This window comes from Lissotriton vulgaris, chromosome 6, assembly GCF_964263255.1.
Source record: "Lissotriton vulgaris chromosome 6, aLisVul1.2, whole genome shotgun sequence".
NCBI lineage: Eukaryota > Metazoa > Chordata > Amphibia > Caudata > Salamandridae > Lissotriton > Lissotriton vulgaris.
In genome coordinates, this window is record NC_141694.1 from 785,391,807 (window position 1) to 785,414,016 (window position 22,210).

The following is a 22,210-nucleotide window of genomic DNA, read 5'->3' on the forward strand; positions in this document are numbered from 1 at the left end:
GTATATATATCTATATATGGGCACTAACCTAACAGGACAGATATCACCTGATTATTATGAAGTCTTGTTCTAGCTGTCATCTGGGTTCCTCCCTCGTCTGTGCCTTGGCTCATCTCAGATTCTCCCCTGCACTCTTGGACACACATCTGCGCCGATCACTCTGCACTGGATTCCTCTCTCCCACGAACTGTCTTCACCTTCCAACTTCAGTCTAATGATATAGTTTCTGCCGCTCTGATAACCGTTCGCTCCACTAGCTTCTTCACTCTGTCTGATTGTTCCAGCTCCAATGTCTAACTCACTCCAGCTGCTCCCACAGACTAATCAATGATATAACTTCAGTCTCTTCCAAAAGGTATCACACCAAACTCCAGCTGTTAACTGCCTGCTCCAACTGATCACAACTCCTTCTGACAAGTAACTGCTTCTGCCCACAACTGCTTCTGACTGCTCTCTTCAGTTCCAAATATCATCTGACTGCTCTCTCCAGCAACCATCTGAACTCTACCATTCCAAAAACCAACTGAACACTCTGCCTCTTCTGCACTTCGCTAATATGGAATGCTCTCCCTTAGTGGAAAGTTCCAGCCAGTAGCCCCCTCCCACCAAATCCATGTACCAGGCTCCTTGCTCCAGACGCCCTCACAGTGATCAACTGCTTGTTTCGTCTAGAGACTTGAGCCCAGGGACATTTCCTGATAAGATTCAGCTCCAGCCGGTTCTCTCCAGTTTGCAAAGAGCGAACAACACCTCATAACTAAAACATCACACTTGACCTACATGCATCTCAGTCTGCAGAGGCAGAAAGCAAAATGGAGTCTCTCTGGTTCTGGGCCTTGTAGGCCCGAAAAGGATGAAATAGACACTTAGCTCTATACACAAACCCTACCAATAGGTAATATAAAGTCAGAACTACAGGATCCACCCTCCACTATAGGTAGAATGATGAAAAGACACATAATTATGTCAAAGCCAATAGGCAATAGATGGATTAGAGTCAGGAATAAGGGATCTATCATCATATAAAGCGGCTATCCTCTAGTTTATGCTTCTAGGTCTGAAAAGAGGCCTGAAAAGGACCAAAACAAGCTAAGAATAGGGATCTAGTATGGTAGCAAGCTTAAAGTCACCATCACTCAGAAATAGAACCAAAAACCCGGTCACTACAGGGGGGTACCTACAAGGGGTTTCGTGCGGAACTCGTGGCCAGGAATCAAGATATAGAAGGATTTTGTCTTAGGGCAGCTGGGAGCTCTGGGACGTACGTCCTATTGGCGATTTTGCTAGACCACGCTCTCCATGGCTCCATCATGTTTGCAGAGCCATGCACCAAACGTTAAAAAGCATTGCCAGGAACAGCCCTAATGGCAGTTTCTGCCAAAGCTTTAGACAAATTGTTATTACTCAGTTTGGCAAGCAGCACCTCCATCAGGGCAACAGAGAAATCTACTAAGTCTCCCTGATGGAGAAATAGGCCTCCCACCATAATATAAATCAGGCTCTCAGTACCTGAAATCTACCACATCTATTCAAATCCTAGTGAAGTCTCTACTACTCACAGATTGGGTTATTCCCAGAGCTGGGCATTAATCGAGCTGATTCACTAAGGCACATTAGAGTATGTAAACGTGAGTACATTTTTACACACTCTCTTACATACTTTTGTTGATTGGCTCCAAAGTATCTAAAATGGGAATATTCAGGAACTATTCATATATAGTTAGTACAAATGGAATCTACTGTACCATATTTGCACTTTGTTTAACTGGGAGTTGAACACTTTGAAGCCAATTCACAAAGTCATGTGAGAGTATGTTCGAGAACTCCTATAGTACTAACTTCCATACTCATAAATACATTTGCTTTGTGCTGCTAAGTATCCTTTATTGAGCCCATGTCTCAGATTTTTCAATCTTGCCGAATTTGTTTCTAGCTAGTCTGCTGAACAAACCATTGTCTTCAAATTTGTTAGGATTCATTGCAATTAAGTGTGAAATGTTTGTTTCTTTGTGTGGGTAGTTAAGTGAGTATATAGCACTGTTATGTAGTTTCTGTTCCATGTGCTTATGTATGCATATACGTGTGTGTGTGTATGTATCTATTGTTTGACTACTTTTGGAAATTTAGATCCAACTCAAGATGACATTAACCAGCCCGACCTATTCTGTTGTATGGTTTGCCTCCATCTGTGGAGTAAATAGAAGAGGGTTTGGAAAATACGTAACTTCAGGGGCGGGCTTTTTGGTCACAGGACTCTTGCATGCTCAATAAATAGGTTAATACATACCTCTGTGCTGTTTTCTTCTTTTTTTGATTGCCTGCACTCAGTAAAGGAAGTGGTTGTTACCTTTCCTGTTACTGCTAATTTAACACACAAGGTTTATACGTTTTCAGGCTGTGGAATGTTTGCAGATTCATCATGCTTCAACATGTTCAGCGTCAGTTTTTCTCAATTGTACAATTTCTTTCTTTCTTTAGTTGAACGGCACACAAGATCGTCAAAACTTAGCCCGAGATTTAGGAATTGCGGAAGGGGAAGCTGCTAAAGGTGCTCCTTTGCTCTTGGAATTGGTGAAGCGATGTTGCCAGAAGGACAAAGGATCCAGAGTCGAAGTAGGATTGGTTACAGTACTACTTGGCACGTCACAGGCTTACACATGCGTCACAGGCTTACACATGTCTAGTTTAACATTTTCATTATTGCTGCATTAACTGTATGTTTCACATTTGTTTTTAATACTTTTGAACATTTATCTAACAATTACAAATACATTAAAATGCTACTGCCCATAACTCTTTAACTCTGTAAGTAGTTTTAAAAAAGAAAAACAATATTTCATAAAATATCAACATAGAGCAATGTTGTATATAAATGTATTTTTTTTACCAGGCAGTCATTTTGAGTATGTTTTGCATTTAGAAGTCATTAAGTCTGCAGTGTGTTTTTATTCATAAATGCAACATCTGTATATAGCATAAGTTCCACTGAGTCAGGCTTCTGTTGCCAGTCTGTAAATTCTGCCCGGTCTACAGTACAGAGCTATTGTTTAGGAAGGGTGTCTCCAGCCAGTCGATCGCTTGCTACCAGTATCTTGCAGACACTTTCAGATTAACTCACAGCCTTGAGTTCATTTTTAAATAAGCACAGGCTCACGTTTTCTTTTTTAAAGTTAAGGGAAGGCTGTATTTATTTTACATTATTATCATCAAGCTGCAGAAAGCAGGGCCTAATAATTAGCAGTGTTCAGTCAGACTTGTGATCCAGGACACAGAGGTGAAGAACTGAAGCACTGAGGTATTTAGCTCTTAAATAAAAGTTCTTGTCAACTCAGTATTGGAGCGTACGAACAAAATGATGTTTCTGAATGCTTTTTAGTGGGAGAAAATTTTAATTATCAGTTACCTTAATGCATAAGTAAACTCTTCATTTTAATTTCTCCCATTTAAACAGGCTTCGTTTTAATGTTTTATGAAGTATGTTTCTCCACTTGATATTCCTCCCATTTAAACAAATGTCTGTATTTTTTTGTATAAATATGGCACCATATCTACATGCCACTTGGAGCAAATGCCTGCTGTTTGTGAACGTGATACTTGAAAATTGAAGCGCAATTGAAATGATGAGTTGTTTGGAATCCATATAAACATTAAGTTAACTCTTCAGTTTAATTTTCTCCTATTTCAAAGTGTTGCCTTCATACACAGTAGGCATCGTGCTCCCAGTGGCTGATACATTGTGCCAAATTTGTAACTGAAAAATACAGCCATTGTTTTAAGTGGAAAAATGTTGAAGTGCAGAAATCTTTCCCTGTATTATGAACATGTTTGCATAATATTTTTTTGCTCTTTAAATTAAAAATAATGATTGTATGTTTGTGTTATACATATAACTATGCCACGTATGGTGAAAGGTAGGTTCTGTGCACAAAGTACATACCTCACAGGCTCTGTCACCTATACATATATACTCCTTTCATATGCCCACATGTTCATACATCTCTCACTAACACCCATAGCAACCCTGTTATAGTGCCCATAGTCAAATGATTATGTTCAAACCATAGTATCTGGCTCCATGTACATTATGCATAAAGTCAATAAAGCTCGGCATGGGTGTGTCTGGTAACAGTGCGTGAGTTTATAATCCTTCAGTAACGCACTAGGATTTTCCCTGATCAGAAGTAGCTCTCACTACAGAAAAGGTTGGAGATCTCTGGTTTAGGAAGTAATACACAAAGTTCGGCTACAAGTGTTTGTGTTGCACTTCCTTAACAGAAACTGAAAGAACTTTAAGAGACTAACTGCTTTGTATCAGTGGTGATAAACATCGTTTACCACAAATCCTTTTCCCCGCAGGGAATTACAACGCGGTTGTTACAACGAATGCATTGTAACAATGCATACAATTACTCTGCAAATTGGAACAACGACTTGCGGATGTGGTAGAAGGTGTTGGATTTAAAATCCAACACCTTCCCTACTGTTGCACATAATGGAGTTGGAATAGTAAATTATACTATTCCAACATCCAGCCCCCCACTAAAGCAAGTTGTTGTTGTTACGACTTGCGGGGTAATGGTGTGCGTTGTTACAACGCGGTAGTTGTAACAACCTCATTGTAATTCCCTGCGGGGGAAAAGCATGCAAAAAAAGAGGCATATTCATCAGTGGCCACCTCTTCCACATTAGCCAACAGGTCTTGCAATATTCTGTTATATTTAATGCCACTAACATTACCAACTCTATTGTACTGGTTCTCCAGCACTCCCTTTAGCGAGCTATATCCTAGCAAACGTTTTTTCCTTCAGTGAAAAAAAGTCTGTAAAAAAATTGGGGTGCTTAAACAATTATGATGACAAACTGAAATATTCTGAGAATAAAATGGCAAATGTTTTAGAAAAATTACTTTGGGTGTTTGTACTGGTAAGATTACAATAACTTGCTTGATTAATTAACCAATAGATTAGTCCATCTGGTGCAAAGTTTACATTTACCACTGGTAGTAGAGCTTTCAAGTTATCCAGTTCCATGCCTAAGTAGCTAACCCAAGTAATGTTTTTCATTATATGCTGGTATTTGTAATCCACTTTAGTCTCTGAAGTCAAAGAAAACACCTGGAATGGGTTAGCCACTCCTGCAAGAAAATGGATAACTTAAGAGCTTGATGATTTTCCCTTTTAGACTTTTGGCATAGAGTGCTGGAGTAGGGGATCGTCTTGTCACGTAGCCATCTCCATCTTGCAAACCCAAAATTATTTTATCTTATTCAGATCTTGTGAACCATGGTTTTAATTTAGCTTCAATCCTGCCAGTTCAAATTTATGTCAATAAATTCAAATATCTTTTTAGTGGATAGGAACACTTTTTATATAAATATTTCTTGAAGTCCGTGTGAGTATTTTTATGTTTGTAAAATCTGCTGTTGTAGCATGTGCTACTGTAGATCCCATGCTATATGTAAACTGAAAAAAAGAGTACTCATTTCTGTAAAGCAGTGGCTTATGATCTGCAACAGAACATGTTTGTAACCAAGTGTTATGTACAGTTTGTCTGACTTCTCGTTTGGCATGGGTGTCCACACAGTAATGCTGTGTAATGCTCAGTAAATATTTGAATAGTAGACAGTATCACGGTTTTCCCGATGTCTTCAAGCAGATTGTTGCCTAGGAATCCATAGTAGCTCCCTTTTTGCAAGATGGATGTACTGTAAGCACAGGGTGTAGTGTTCATTTGGCTTTGGCATAGCAAATTTGAATGCATTTGACAACCCACCTGGCAATGCCTGCTTTTGAAATTGATTTTCCCAGGTGAGGTTGGCTAAGAAAGTAATAAAGAGCTGTTAGTTTTTTCATAATGGATTTGGTAAGATCGGTGCAATAACATAGCTCTTTAATTTTCAAAGTACAGAAGGCCCATACTGCAACCAGTAGTAGTTTAGGTAAGAAGATGGTAAATCAGTAGCTTGATTAACATGGAAAGGTAACCTCAGACAGAAAGCAAGGGTGTGCTCAAGGAACAACCCAATCCTTGTGCACTAGGATAAATGGCTCCTCAACTGTTAGAGCTTGCAGTCCACTAACCCTCTGGAAGGAAGTGATCACAATGAGAAAGGCCACTTTAAGTAAAGTAACTGTAGTGGATAAGAGGGCAGTGGCTTAAGTCAGATGAAGACCTTGTTCAGATCCTGTGAAGAGACTGGTATTGTTCTTGGTTATGTTATGTTATATTATTTTTATATGACGCAAATCACCAACCGGTCTCTAAGTGCTTCTAGAGAGTGAGCAAGTCACTAGAGCAGAAACAATGGTGGGATAACCCTTTTAAGGCTTTCCATAATGACAGGTGTTTTAAAGATAGACTGGTGTTCCCTATTTTGTGGATAAGACACTACAGTGGCTAGTTGTACCCTTAAAGAAAAATAGGTCATATTTGCCTTTTGTAAGTGCAACAGGTTAAATAGTTTCCATTTATCTGCATAAAATGCCCTTGTAATGAGTCTCCTACTTTCTTTAACAAATTACACATACACCTTTGGAAGCTGTTGGTAATCAAAGTCTAAGAACTCCTATGCCAAGTAGTCGGTTTTAGTGCAGTGAGGTTGGGGTGGCGCAGCTGAGCAGTATCAAGTTACCACAGCTGCTCCAGACCCCATGAATTTGGTCTTGGTGGTCACTGGTGGATGGAGGTTGAGGAATAGACTGCCATCAAATTAGTTTTTATGGTTCAGCCATTACAGTTTAGCAATAGATGGTGCTGAGCTGAACCAGCACGTGTTGTCCAGTTGCACGTGACCATTGTTTCTCAAGGCACATGTGCCTTTGGAGGTCTTGGACTTGCATAATGTAAGACACCTTAGTTATAAGTTTCATTATCTGTCTTACTATTAGCGGATGAGACGCCTAGTAACAGGGAAGCAGCTTTTGAAATGCCATCACCCTCTTGTTGCTGCATGCGACTATATTGAATATGGCCCAGAAAAACAGTTACATCTGTTATATGTGACGGTGAGATTTTTTGCCATGACTGTGATCCCCAGTGTATGAAGCAGTAAGTTTTCCTGTTGATTATAAGCGAGGTATTTCACTTGACTGCTTCTTTTTACTAGGCTATGTTGAAATAATCTCCCTACTGAGAAAGAAGAGAGCAGCATTGAGTCATCTTATCACACCTCTTTCTTATACCTTACATGAGCATATACAATAGTATGTAAGAGTGTCTTACTTTAATGAGCCCTGACATCCTGTGATTTGCATATATTCAGTCCTCTTAATATATGTTGTTTGTGTATTCTATTTGCCACTGGCCATAGAACATGCTTCCATTTAGTGTGGTCTCCCACATCATGGAGTTTACCAAGCTAAGAATGGAGAGCCTTGTGTGTGGTTACTCATCGCATAATAACATGTATCAAACGAGTACCCTTGTAACAAAAGACTCATATTAACAGTTGTTTACTTTGCTCAGTCTTCCATGTGATGGAAGCCAATGTCAAATGCCTGGCAGCCTTCTCCTTTCCATTGTACTACCAAGGGACCTGCTTTAAATTTGTGGGAGGATGGTCTCCACAAACTTAATTAGGTAGTTCTTGCATTAAGATTTAAACGAGGCTTTACTCATGAACCCTTAATTTCTGGAATCATGATTTGTTCTGCACTTGCTAACTCTACCTATTTAGGATTTGCATTTATTATTACCGTGATTTTGAGTGTAGGTGATGGAGTCCAAGGTTCCTAAAATTAATACACCTCTATGTATATTTTGACACTACATGTCTTTGTATATTTTGACAGTACCTTCTCCTATTACTAGAGTGTTTTTTTATTTTTGTCCAAAACATAAGTTTTAATAGGGAACATATTAATATAGTGTGATGTGTCATGTGCTTAAGTAATTTGAATGGTTTCTTTTTCTCCTGGTTTCTTCCTGCTACAGAATGATCAGCCTACTTCTATTCCTAAGGTACTGGGGCTATACTTTCTCTCTCTCTCCCACTTTTTTAAATTGTAAATTGCATAATTAACATTTACAATCCTATTTTGTGGGCAAAGCCTTTTTTTGAATCAGAACGCTGGGAAAAACTTAGCAATTTACTTTAAATTGCATTAATATTTTTTTCATCTTTGCTCTGGTTGAGGTAACTTCAGCTTTCTCAAACTAATCTTTCTAAAAGAACTTAAAATTGATCTGCTGTGCAGCAAATCTTATAACATTTTTCATCGATTTATCTCCAGGACTTTCTGATTGTATCAATGAGCATGGATGAATATTTCTACCGCACTCTTCGTTGATAGTATTGGGGTCATGCTTAAGGATTAATAGCATTTTCTTTAATCATGCCATGCATCTGAAAACAATTATGGCTAGGACAGTGGGGAGGGAGGATGTTCACCCTTGAACTGTCAAACTCACCACAGAATACTGTGTTACCCGCTGCACTGTCACACTTACCTCTGCACAACCACCCCACTACTGAATTGTCATTTCAAAACACTATTCTTTCACTGAGTAACCAATCCCTTCATTCCAAGCTCCGTACTTCACTATCCAATTCCTGAATTAAATGGCAATCAGTTCTTTGCCTCACACCTTTACACAACCAAGTCAAGCTAATGCACTATTAGCTTTTTGCACCATTCTGCCTCCCTCTCGCTTTATACCAACACTGATCTTCACCAGCATACCTCTTCCCTCACATCACTGCTGTATCTCCGCTACACTGCATGGTTGGTCCACTACTGCACCACCACCCAAACACCACTGTACTGCACAGCGATGCAACATTCCTGTATCTCATTAACACTTCAAGTGTCAAAGGCCATTTTTCTATGATTTCATCACCACTCTCTGCCCCCTTTAATTATCAGCTGTTTCTGTTAATCCCATCCCCACATTCCCACCATTTCCAGCCGCACTAGATCCTCCTACCCCAATCACCACCCACAACTCTGCACACCACCCAAGGACTGCCCAGACACTTTCACATAATACAGCCCTACTACCTCTCATCACCGTACTACTGCAACACTCCCCTACCCCCATCAGTAGGCTACCACTACACCATTTCTTTGTCCACAGTTTCTCTGCCGTGCCCTTCCTCTTCCTACAGCATGATTCTGCCTCCACCTACAGCACTCTTGCCTCCATGTACAGCACTGCTCTGCCCCAGCATTATTGCTCTGCCTTCCCATACAACACCGTATTACCACTACTAGACTACAATAGATTCCACCGGACTAAGCTCTTCCACCACTGCACTATTATTGACAACCACAGCACTATCAGCATCACACTATGGCCCCCTCGAACCAACTCACTACTGCCCAGTATAATAGCAAGACAAGCTCAGAGCACAACAGTAACAACCTTGAAAATACTGCACTGTTAGCACCCCATCAACAAAATACCACTTCATTACTACCCACGCTAATACACTGCGAAACCAACACTATCAGAACTTCCAAACATCAACTCTAATCTCTAGAGCATCAACCCTTTAGTAATTACTACATTCCCCTCAACTATGCTAGTCAATATGTCACTGCTTTACAGTTTCCCTCTATTGTAGTAAGCAACCACAACCACTGTTCTGACACCCAATCCACCATCTCCCTATCACACCAAGCAGTACACCTCACCTCATGCCCTCTAAATGTACCACAATACCATCCTAATCCACCATCATCTCTACCACAGCAGAACAGTTTTCATCCCTACACCTCATTTATATAGTAGCAAACCACAACAGTATCATGGCCCCCAACTGATAACACATAAAACTCATCTAACCACATGATCAGATCACACACTGTGCATACAAGATAATCACTTTAAAAATTGTACCTATTGGCTTTATCAGTGTTTGTTTAAACATACTCTTTGACAAACCAAGTGCCTACATGATTTTCTCATCCTTGACTCTTTGGTCCCTGGAATCTTCTAATACTGTGATACTCATGACAAACCTATCAAGATTTGTAAATTAGTTGATTTTCTGGTCGGAGACAATTACACTTGTGCTTTCACCAGAGCCCCTACACTATTCACGTGTGTGCTCAATGAAGCTTAAATAAATGAAATTGTGTTTACCATTTCTTACATTGTCAATCTGATTTTATTCTAGGAGTTATCTCCTAAACAGATAACTGAAGCAAAGAAAAAGTTTGAATTTTATGATAAGGTGGGTTTCTCTGTGACATAAACAAGTTACCTTTTAACTGCTTTATATGTTTCACAAAACCTATCCCTTTGCTCAACCCAGATGATGCCTTCCCATTTCACTTCTCACCCGTTCTCTGTCTTTGACAAAGAGGCAAATCAAAGAAAGGCCAAGCAGAATGCTTCCTACTGCTTGAAATATTTGAATGCTTCCCCTGTTTGTCTTGTTATACCTTACAACACTGATATTTTGTGAACATGTATGTTTGTGAGGAAATACTGGGGATTAAGGGGTTGATTCGTAAAAGGAAACTATTTGTAATAATGTTAAATTGTTACATTTCTTCTCCTAGGATAAGAGTGGTGAGATTAGTAAAGATGAATTAAGGACACTCTTCATGGATCTTTTTCCTCATTTCCATCGGTAAACCAATTAACATTTTACAATGCTCTCCTAAGAATTTTAACGCATGACCTTGTCGCATTTCTTTTTACTTAAAAATATAAGTGTGAATTGCTCATAGATGCATGTTGACGTAAAGTGCTCAAACACCTCTCCCAAACTCATTTCTTATTTTGAAGGAAACTGGTCCCCAAACTCACTTTGTAAAATATCTGCTGCAGTGAGTAGGTTACAGCATCATGATGGAGAGAATGGTTATTCTATGGTCAGCATCTATTGTAGTAGCCTCTGAATACATCAGTTAAGTGTTTTTCTATTCTGTACCACAATTGGTATATATCTAGAGACCTACCTAAGTGAATTAGATTTTTTTTAAATTTTCTACATTTTGTTAAATATATCGCTTATAAATTAGGAACAGCTTTGTTTCTCCTGTACTATTTTTTTTTTTAATAAGTATATCAATATGTTGATCAGATTTAATGTACCTACACAAGATTTTATGGAGCCAATGAACTACACTTGTAAAGACCTGGTCAAGGCCATTCCGAAGCAACTTCCTTTTTTGGCGTCGCGTGACGTACTGCGCACATGCGCAGTCGAGCTCGCAAGATTTTATGTTTTAGAGTGTACTTCACTAGCGAGGGTTAACCCCGCCCCTCTTCTCCATTGGCTGGCCTCCTAAACGTTGGCCAGCCATTGGAGAAGAGGTCCTAGTGACGTTCTTCTTTCTCTTTTAGCTCAGTCCCTTTCGGATTTGCTTCCTTGACTTACTTGTGTGGTAAAAGCTTTCTTATCTTCTTTATGGGGCCATCTGTTTCGCCCCATAAAGAAAATGAGAAAGCTTTTACCACACACGTAAGTCAGCCAAGTTGTTAGTGACGGGTTTTAGGATCATCCTTTGTATTTGCTGAGCGTCTGCATTTTTTTGTTTGTGTCTGTCGGAAAGTGTGAGGAGCGAACTTTCTTTAAGGATAGTTTCCGGAGTTTCTTGGGACTTCCCAAGCCAGCGTGTCTCTCTCCGCAGGGGGGAACCCTGCCCTTGTGGGATACACTTAACGAACGCAAACGCTTTCACTTTTTGGAGTTGACTCACTGTATGAGGGGCGCTTCCCGCCTCTACCTCTGCCAAGGTGCCTGGACTCCCTTTTAATGTACCTGTGGTCGCCCCACTCCTTCCAGTCACAGGAGACAGAGGCGCTGTGTGCGCTGCCTGCTGGGCTGTGGGAGGGGCTCCCTATGGTTCCCAGGCAGGAGGTTCAGGTATCACGGCGGTAAACAAAGCGCCAAGTGTCCCCGCCGCTTCACACGGGGCGGCTATGATTGTGCCATTTGTTTAAAATCAGAGCGCTCCCTGCTCAGCAGCTGTTGCTATTTTTTTCCCACGAGCTCGGGAGACAAGACAACGTATGTTTGCTGGAGGGACACAAACACCCTCGACCCCTCCCGGGCATCGCGGATGGGGTCACCATGAATATTGCAACAGTTATCCTTTTCTTCCTGCACCATTGGTGGCCCCACCAGTACATCCATTCACGGCGCATCTTGGTGGACAGGCAAAGCTACTGGGCTTTTTTTCGTATTTAGCTTTGTAAGCGCTAGTCCTGCCAGAGCGTCTCGAGTAAGAGCTACTCGCAATTGACAGAAGCTAACCCTGTCAGAGCACGCTGTAGGCAGAGCTGCTCTCAAGAGACAGTACCTTGTTCGTGCCGGATCCTTCTGTGGGATGGAGTATCTCACAGCGGCCAGGAACCGAGCACTCCTTACAAGAGCCCTGCCTCCTGGACCCTGAGCATGCCACGGGGCTTAGCCCACCACGAGCCCAAGGCGCCTAGAAAACTCCAGGAGCTTGATGCGCTGTTTGGAGAGGAGAGCCTCACTTACAGGAGGCTGCGACACGCCCAGGTACTGTCCTCGAGCTGCTTCTGGGGGCGAGAGCACGTGCTGCGTTATGAGCTATTATGGTATCTGTCTATGTCCCTTCTCAGTGCACTTCAACTCACTGAAAAAATCATTAATATTTCGCTCAGTGGCTCATTTGTTAGGCCGTGTATATGTCATGGTGTGTTATCTAAACAGTGAGCCTCCTGGTTACTAGGGCAACGCTCCGGAGCTTCTCCTCTTCCAGCTCTGCTCTTCCTTCCGACTCGGGCCGCCCAGAGGCAGAGAGACAGCACACAGAGCGCGCTCAACTTCCTGGGCTCATGGCGGTGAAATCGGCCGACACCACTCTGGGGCAAGCAGGCCCCCCTCTTCCCCCCCACAGGGCGTCAGCTGCGCCGGGTGGCACACTTGCCCCCCCTTAAACATGCTGGCAGTCTGTCTATGTTTTACAGATTATATTGGTAAGTAGTGTGTTTACATTCACACCTGGTTTCTGCCACAGGTATTTGAAGTCAAAAGTGCGGGCAAATTAAATCAGAGTGTTGCAACAGTGCTCACCTCCGTTTCTTGTCTTGGTGCTGCTGAAATTTTGCATTTTTCCTCACTGGTGCTGTTGTATGATCCTGCGCATGGATTTAGGTACACCATGGACATAACTCAATAAAGCAAGTAAGGGGAAGGGGCAAATGCCATCTGGGTTATCCGAGCAAGTCTAGTGAATACCTCCCTCTGCAGTATTGCTACCCCCTTTTCAAATGTTTTTAAGCCCCAAGGGGTGGCAGTCCCCGGGGCTGGTGGGGATTGAGAGCCCCCCCCACCCATTTCTTAGACACCAAGGGGGGTGGCGGTCCCTGGGGCTGCGGGGGACCCTGTGAGCCCACCTGCAGACATTAAAATCCGAGCCCCGGGGGTGGCGGTCCCCGGGGCTGTTGGGGGCCTGAGAGCCCCTCCCACCCATTTCAAAGTAGCCCCGGGCGGTGGCGGTCCCCGGGCTGCGGGGGACCCTGTGATCCCCCGCATACATTAAAATCGAGCCCCCGGGGGTGGCAGTCCCCGGGACTGGGGGGCCTCAGAGCCCCCCCAGCTAACATTTTTAAGCCCCGGGGGCCTTTTTTTTTTAATAATGCCCCTGGGATTGGGCCCCCAGGGGCAAATTAAAACATTTTGCGCGGCAGACCGCGTTTCTTTTTTTTTTTATATCGCTAGGATGTGCGGATCCTACACGCGGCCCGTGATTTAAAAAAAATTGTAAAATTTTTTTGGGCCCTGGGGGTCCTTGTGGGACCCCCTGAGCAGGCCTAGGGGGCAGGGTGTGTCTACCCTGCCCCCTTTTCGCGTTTTGCAATGTTTTTTCTTCGGTTTCTTGTGCCTCAGTTCTACCGAGGCACAAGATGGCTGCCAACACTGCCTGATTTGGAGTGTTGACAGCCAATTAAAAAGCAGCTTGTGCACGGCAGGGTGCGTGCAGGCTGCGCTTAGGGTACTCGGACCCTCTGAGCCCATAGATATATAAATTACTTTAACTGTCATTTTCTCAGGAACTATTGAAATGATTTACACCAAATAAGCAAAAGGCACGAGTCTGAACCAAGGACTACCTCTTGAGTTTGAGTTTAAAACATTTATAGAGCGCACGTTCACCTGGCGGTGTAATTCCGTTCAGCAGTTCGGGCTGCAGCTGCTTCTAAAGGTCCTTTGGGAAATTGCATGGGGAAAACGCGTTTTGGGACCCCCCTTTTTTCTTGGCCCCCACTTGACGAATCACCCCCAAGCTTTCAGGATAGGAGCAGACCGGAGCTGGCCAAAAGTTTGAAAGATTTCGCGCAGATTCGTCAATCGGCACGAAAGTTATTCCAAATAGAATGTTGCGGATTTCCTATGGGTAATAGGTCCTAACTATAACTTCCTACTGGCGACAGCCAGTAGGTAATATACACACACACACACACACATATATATTACACACACACAAACACACACTTTTAAATATATATATATATATATATATATATATATATATATATATATATATATATATATATACACACATTTATTCATACCTATTTTTTATGGTTTCACTTACCTGATCTATACTTACCATACATGGTAAGGCATGGGGAAAGGCATTTGTTGTAGTGTCATTCAACCCTTCCATACACAATCCGGCAGCTTTTGAGTTAAATGTGATTGACATCTAAACTGTGAGAGGATCTTTAAATCCAGTGTATAGCGTTTCCTTTGAAGTCCCCTCGTGGAAAGGAGATGTCTTCCGCTGACAAGTTCTTCATGTTGTTACATTGGGACAATATGGTCTTAGTAGCTTGTCGTCCTAAATTAGCTTTTAGATCTCGTTTTGGATTGTGAACATACAAGCTTTTCTTATCCCAACTGGTTTACTTCTGCAGTGCACTAGTGTAGTGGGCTGACCCCACGTTTTCAGGAGACATAGTAGACGTAGCCGAGTTGAGTTTGATGTAGTTTATTAAGTCCATAAGTAGAAGTTACAGCAAACCCCACCCGGAGCAGCCAGCTAGCTGATCAGCCCATCTTCCAACTGACAACACTCACACACCAGGCATCCAAACATTCCACTCATGTCACTCACGCCAACATTCTACGTGGAACACACACACTGGCTGAGCAGCTAGGGACAAGGTGAAAGGGAACATTACAGCATAACATGAGAATACTACACATCCTCTCCCTTTTATATTGAAAATTAAATAGAACCACTTTAAAATGAAAACAACTATACACAGCAATGTACAAATTATGAAAACAGTCCATAAACCCGGGATGAATGGTAAAACCACTCCACGAGAGAGAAAACAGACAAACCAAGGAGGAAAGCAGGATGAAAGGATATAAACACACACTAACACCATCCTCCTCCTTTAAAAATGAAAAAGAAGTAAAAAGGTAAGTAATGTAAGAATAGCTCACAAGCACCAAGCAAGCCAAAACACATGTGTAAGGAGTAAAGGGGAACAAGTAACCCAAGACTCCACACAATGGATGGACGGCACCCAAAGAAGTACTCCTCAACTAAAGAGACTGTGGCCAAAACGCCACCCCTCATGTAAGGGACCATGCTAAGATGGGACTAACCCATAAACTAAGCAGAGTAAAGACTAGTGTTGCATGGAACTGGCACCCAAGAACATGTGCAGCACGAGAAAACAACACAGGTGCAGCACAGTGTGGCACACAAATTACATCGACGTGAAGCACAGGGTGATTTACACACACAACATCACAACGTAAAAGTACAGAGTGAGGCGCGGGGCGACTTACACACAACATGACAACGTGAGGCGCTGGGCGACTTGCACACAACATGACAAGGTGAGGGGCGGGCGGCTTACACACTGGACACAAAACGAGGTGGTGGGACTGACACCAAAAACACACCCAAATGCCAGGAAGTGTCCAACATACGTAAGTGGGGAAAACACCCCCTTAACGCAAACGACAAGAGGGTTAACAGCAAAGATGTGGAGAGACGAATGACGTGATAGGGCTAACACCCATACCAAATGTAGCAAGGGAATACACCCCTTAAGCCAACCCCTGAAGTCAAGGCAGGAAGACTTCAATAATAACAAGTGACATTAACATAAAGAAAGGACATGGGACTAGGACTCACTCCCATCCCTTAGGCAGGGATACAACATTTGTAAGGAAAACATGCGAAAAGCATCAAAGTACTACAGTCGTGAGGATGAGTACACCAACAATAGGAATAAGCTATCAAACAGGTACATGACATGTCATTCAAAATACACAACACTTTTTTTTTTTAATGAGTGCAGCTAGAAACTACCATTAAATATGCACTATAAGCATTTAAATACGCACTCAAAGCTTATCGTAACAAAAATGTCACAGCTGTGCCCGTTACCGCAATCGTGTGAACAGGCAGTCGAAGATCTCCAAGAAGCATGAGACAGGGAAGTTCTATATTGGGCAGAAGACGACGAGTGGAGACCAAAGGCAACAAAGACTTGGAACTAAATATGAACTCACCAGGGGGCGTGGCTTGGCGGCGACCAAGATGGCCGCATAGTCCCGCGGCGCTCCGGTGGCAATCCCAACGACCCCTGAAATCCGTCATTGATCCGGCGGATAGACGACGTCCCTCTTAGGAATCGGAGAGACCCCTTCCTCCGACGCCTGCTGGTGCCTTCCCGGTCTGAATCCGACCCCGGGAAGCCAAGAACCGGGGATCGGCAAGTGCGGGCTGGACGCGGCCTCAGGTGAAGAGAGGGCCGAGGCGGGAACGCAGGCAGGCGGCTGAGTGCGCCGCTCGGCGCAGAGCTGCCCTGGATCGCGGCGTGGTGTGACCCCTTGCTCCCTCCCATGCTCTGAGGAGGCGTGAACAGTTGCCCCCCCTGGCGAGGGAGTGGGGGCGTAGAGAACTACTCGACCTGCCGCGAGGAACTGACGTACGGCGGCGAGGCCTACTACTCCAGCGAGAGGGCCCCTAACTACCGGGGCGCCAGGGACAACCTTACCTGGCGGTGACTTCCCCGTCTGCATCCAACCCCGGGAACTCAAGAACTGGGGATCGGCAAGTGCGGGCCGGAAGTGGCCTACACCCTGGGGGCCTATCAGTACGGCACCGGCCTTAGATGAAGAGAGGGTCGCGGCGGGAGCGCAGGAAGGCGGCTGAGTGCGGTGCTCGGCGCTGGTGTGCCCTGGATTACGGCGTGGTGTGGACCCTTGCTCCCTCCCCTGCACTGAGGTAGCGTGACCAGCTGCCCCCCTCTGGCGAGGGCGCGGGGGCGTAGAGGACGGGCTCGGCCTGCCACGGGGGGCTGACATAAGGCGGCGAGGCCTACTGCTCCAGCGAGAAGGCTCCTAAATACCGGGGTGCCAGAGACACCTCGCCTGGCGGTGACTGCGGCGGTGGAGGCCCGCGGCGACAGTGGTGCGGGGCTTGGGGGTGCAGGCGGACTGCGCCCGGCTGTGTGGGGTGTGTGGGCAGTGGACCGGCCTGGCAGACGGCCGACGCGCATCAACGGGCCCGTGCTGGACTGAAGAGGGCCGCTCCTGCTCCTCTCGGCGGCGGCCGGGTTCGGACAACCGGCGGAGGGCCCAGGGCTGACCTCCCGATATCTTCCAAGGCCATGAGGAACAAGAAGTCCACAGTGACCCAATCAAACACCATGGATAACTATACGGCGGACCAGGGAGGAGTTACTCTGCCCCACCATGGGCCATCTGAAGAGCCCCGTGAGCCATCTCTTTTCCATCATGCAGGCCATCCAATCCCTGGGCACTACACTGGAGTCTAAAATAGACAAAATGTCAATTGAATTGACTCTTCAGCGGGCGGATCTTAATAAAACATCTGACAAAGCCACGCAAAACGCTTCCGCCATTACAGACCTCCAGGGGACCACCAAATCGCTGCAACAGCAGGCCAACAGCTCACGCACCAACAGAGGTAGATGGCGGCGCAGCTGGAGGACCAGGAAGGGAGGGCCCGAAGGAACAACCTCAGGGTGGTAGGTGTGCCAGAAAAAATGGAAGGGGCTAGTGTGGAACTGTTCCTAGCAGATCTCATCTTGAACAGCCTGAAACCCAAGAGACTGTCTAAATTCTTCGTCTTGGAGCGAGCGCACAGGGCGCCAATCCCGCCGCCTCGAACCATCATCGCGCAGGTCCTTTACTATAGAGACCGGGATGCAATCCTACAGGCGGCACAACAGCATGGTGATTTGCGTGTGGACGACGCCACAATACGCTTTTTCACTGACTTCACGCTCAAGGTCCAGCAGGAGCGCCGGTCGTTTGACGCAGTCAAGAGGAAACTTCGAGAACGCGGTCTCCGCTACATGATGTTCTTCCCAGCACGGCTTAAGGTCTTGGCGAAGGGTAAGCTCTTCTTCTTCACCACCCCGGAGGAGGCCCATACCTGGCTGCAAGAGCGCGGCCAGCAGCGGAGGGGCTGGGACCACGAGGGAAGCTGGAGGAGTGTGGCCCCCCAGTCTCCGGCCTCATCTGTGGTGTCGGCGGGGGAGGCACGACGGCGCTGGGAAGAGCCAGCTCCAACAGGCTAAGAGAAGGGCCCGCAGCCTCTCTGCGTCACCAGACCTGGAGTGAGGAAGTGGAGTATAAGGATTTGAACTGGCAGGATCTCGTGGACATGTAATGTATGAAGGGACTGTGAATGCTAATCCTGCAGGGTCGCTGTGAATGGGGGGAGGCCTCGACCAGCGTGGGGGGTCTTGAGGGGATTGATAGAAGGCCTGCCCATGTATTAGTTGATGTTACTAATTCCCAATTTGGACGGGGGTCCCTGATTGTGTATTGGGAGGGTCTTTCTCCATTATGGGACACTGATCTAGTTCAGGACGATCGTTGGACTACTTACTGACTGTAAGGGGGGGTCGGGGGGGGGGGGGGGGGGGGGAGCCCCGGATGCTGGACTTGGTTGCACTGCTCACCCCTGAGTTTATCATTTCAAGGGCTACAGGCGCTCTGCTTGTTGGGGATGTCTGGCGCGGTTGGCCGGCGTAGCAGGGTGGGGGGGGGGCTGTTGAGGGGGGGAAATGGGGGCTATGATCTGGTTTTCATTTTCTGTTTTTGAATTGTATGACTGTTTTGACTCCATCCACACACTCAAGGGGCGGGTGGGAGGGGGGTGGTAGGGAGAGATGGTTACTACCCTTTAGCTTTTGCGGGGACAATGGCAGGATCACACACGCCTAAGACGCAACACATAGACATACTATCCTGGAATGTGAACGGCCTGCAGAATAAGATCAAACTTACGGTTGTGTTGCAGTACCTCCGCAGACACGCTCCGGATGTTGTCCTCCTACAGGAGACACATCTGCTGGGGAACCACTGCAAGGCCCTGGACAGATTTGGCTACACCCTACGTGCCCACTCTGACTTTACAACGGGCTCCATGGGAGTGGGTATACTAATTAAAAACTTCTTGCCACTGGTCCTGGGTCGATGCTAGTCTGATCCCTTGGGTCGCTTTGCGGCACTATCTGCACAGTGGGAGGGCCGCACTCTGAATTTCTGCTCGCTATACATCCCTCCAAAGCTGCACGCGACCACCCTCCCTGATGTGGGAAAGTTGCTGTTGGAAATGCCTACGGGGACATTGGTCCTGGGAGGGGACATGAATGATGTGATGGCTAGAGATTTGGACAGATAGCCGACTACACTGTGTAGGGGAGGGGCAGGCCACCTCAGGGATTTTGCACAGGCACTGGGCTTGATCGATTTATGGAGGACACATCACTCACACATGAGACAATACACGCACCTCTCCGCAGCCCACGGGTCATCCTCTAGGATTGATTACATATTGACTAGCAGACTGCATGAACCTGTTTCGAGACGGACATCACAAGGCTAGAGGGATTTCTGACCATGCACCGGTGGGGGTCCAGTTGATGGGTTTCAAGCGAGATTGGAGCGTCCCCCCTCAGCTTGATTCCTTTCTATTTAAAGATAGGGACTTCCAGGAGAGATTCAGGGAGAAAGTGGATCATTACTTCGATGAAAATGTAGGCTCTGTGAGTTCCCCTGGGATAGTGTGGGAGGCATACAAGACTGTGGCCAGAGATTTTGTACATGCCGAGGTATGGCGGAGGCGTAAAGACAAATATGCGCAGGTGGAAAAATTGGAGTTGGAGCTTCATGCTCTGGAAAGTGGGACAGGGCTCACTCAGGATCAGGAGCGGGACAGACTGCATAAGGCACGCCTCTTAAGCAAAGAAATACGGGATGTCCTGACGAAACAGGCGCGGTCGCACGCACTAGCCACCCAACGGAGGGTGTACGACCTGGGGGACAAAAGCAAATAAAATGATCGCCTGGTTGGAAAAGAGAGATCGGGACCGCAGCTGGGTGCCGAGGATAGAGCGACAGGATGGGTAAGTGAGCACCACGAGCGTGGCAATAGCGGAGGACTTTGCGCGATATTATGAGGAGGTCTATCGGTCACACACGACAAGGGACGGACAGGAGTGTTGTGATTTCCTGGCCCCCCTGCGGCTCCCTGTGCTGGAGCCCGCGGACCGGGATGTGCTGAAAGCAGATATCATGGTCATGGAAGTGGAGGAGGCCATGGGGAACCTGCAGACAGGAAAAGCCCCTGGGCCCAATGGGTTCCCAGCGGAGGCATTTGGCTGTGTGGCTAGCCGCATGGCGCCCCATATGTGCAGCATGTTCCTCGAGGCGCGGGAGACTGGGCAGCTTCCGAGGGACTTACGTTTGGCTACGATCTTTGTGATCCATAAGGCAGGGATACCGCTCGTACAGACCTATCTCCCTTCTTAACTATGAAACAAAGGTCCTAGGGAAGATCCTGGCCACACGCCTGGGTGCGGTGATTCAATCGCTGGTACACCCGGACCAGTCGGGCTTTATGCCCCACAGGAGCACACTCAATTTGCGTCCCCTATTCGGGGTCCTACAGACAGTAGCCGTGCGCCGGGAGGTGCCAGCGTCATTGCTAGCTCTTGATGCCCATATGGCCTTCGATAGTATTGAATGGCGCTACATTTACGCAGTCTTAGAGAAGTTGGGCTTTGGGCACAACTTCTGCGCCTGGGTGAAACTGCTGTACATGAGGCCACTGGCGAGGGTCCGGGTCAATGGGACTATGTCGCGGGAATTTCGATTGGGCGCGGCACGAGACAGGGCTGCCCCCTATCCCCGACCCTCTTTGCCCTGGCATTGGAGCCACTGGCGCATTGGGTAAGGACGAACCCTGAGGTGTGGGGCATAGACATGGGGGGAGGATGGGAGGAACGCATATCACTATATGCCGACTACATATTGCTATATACCCAGCGACCATCTGAGTCGATACAACGGCTGATGGTCATGTTGGGCACGCTCGGGGAATACTCCGGGTATCGTATCAACTGGAGCAAATCCTTGGGCTATGTTCTGGCAGGACCCCAGCCTCACACTGTGATCGGCTGCGAGGGCCTAGTCTGGCGCGCAACGTTTTGGTATTTGGGGATATGGGTCACACCATCCGACACCTGAGTTTCTCCAACTCAATGTACAGACACAACTGGACCGCCTGCACAGTGACGTGCAGCACTGGCGGACCCTCCCTGTCTCCCTAATGGGCAGGGCCGTCTTATTCAAAATGATGCCCCTGCCCAGTCTGCTATATGTGCTGCAGAGCTCGCCCTTCCCGATCCCGGAGCATGTCTTTAAGACGATGACACGGAGCAACGCTCCTTATTATGGAGCGGAGGGTGTCCGAGGATTGCTCTGCGGAAACTGCAACCGGGTCCCTTTGAGGGGGGCTGGCAGTACCCGACATCCGTCTATACTACTGGGCGACACAGTTGATCAATATCAATGGCTGGGTGTTTGCCCCACAGGAGGAACCTGCATATCGGGTGGATCGTATGGCCCTGGGAGTGGACTCTTACTTAGCGGCTCTCTACTCTAAACCCAGGCGCAGCCAGTCCCTGCCTCCCCAGACTGCGGTAGTGGTAGGGGTATGGAAGCGGGCAACGAAGTTGCTTGGGTGGGAGACGAGGCTTACGGCCCAAACGCCCTTATGGAAAGGCGACTTCCTCAGGGAGCCAGTGGAGCCTGATCGGCATAGATACGCTGGGGGACGTCTGGAAGAGGGGGCAAGTGGTGGAATTTGCGGCCCTTCAGATGGAATTCCAAATGGGCGATGGCGAATTCCTACACTATCAACAATTCAAACATACCTTGCACACACATTTGACGCAAGGGGATCAGCTACCTGAATATGCCCCACTTGAT

The 22,210-nt window shown here is 46.3% G+C and overlaps 1 protein-coding gene across 4 annotated transcripts in view; it reads left to right on the plus strand.

The window, feature by feature from the left end:
• The window catches only part of CEP43 (centrosomal protein 43), a 300,006-nt gene that overhangs the window by 138,673 nt on the left and 139,123 nt on the right, over positions 1-22,210 (plus strand). For 2 of the 4 annotated variants that reach the window (XM_086926811.1, XM_086926809.1), the window contains exons 6-9: positions 2,479-2,613; positions 7,933-7,959; positions 10,121-10,177; positions 10,509-10,579. In XM_086926811.1, the coding sequence (XP_086782937.1) occupies positions 2,479-2,613; positions 7,933-7,959; positions 10,121-10,177; positions 10,509-10,579 (290 nt within the window). The remainder of the gene's footprint in view (positions 1-2,478; positions 2,614-7,932; positions 7,960-10,120; positions 10,178-10,508; positions 10,580-22,210) is intronic. The other 2 variants (XM_086926812.1, XM_086926810.1) reach the window with 1 other exon arrangement.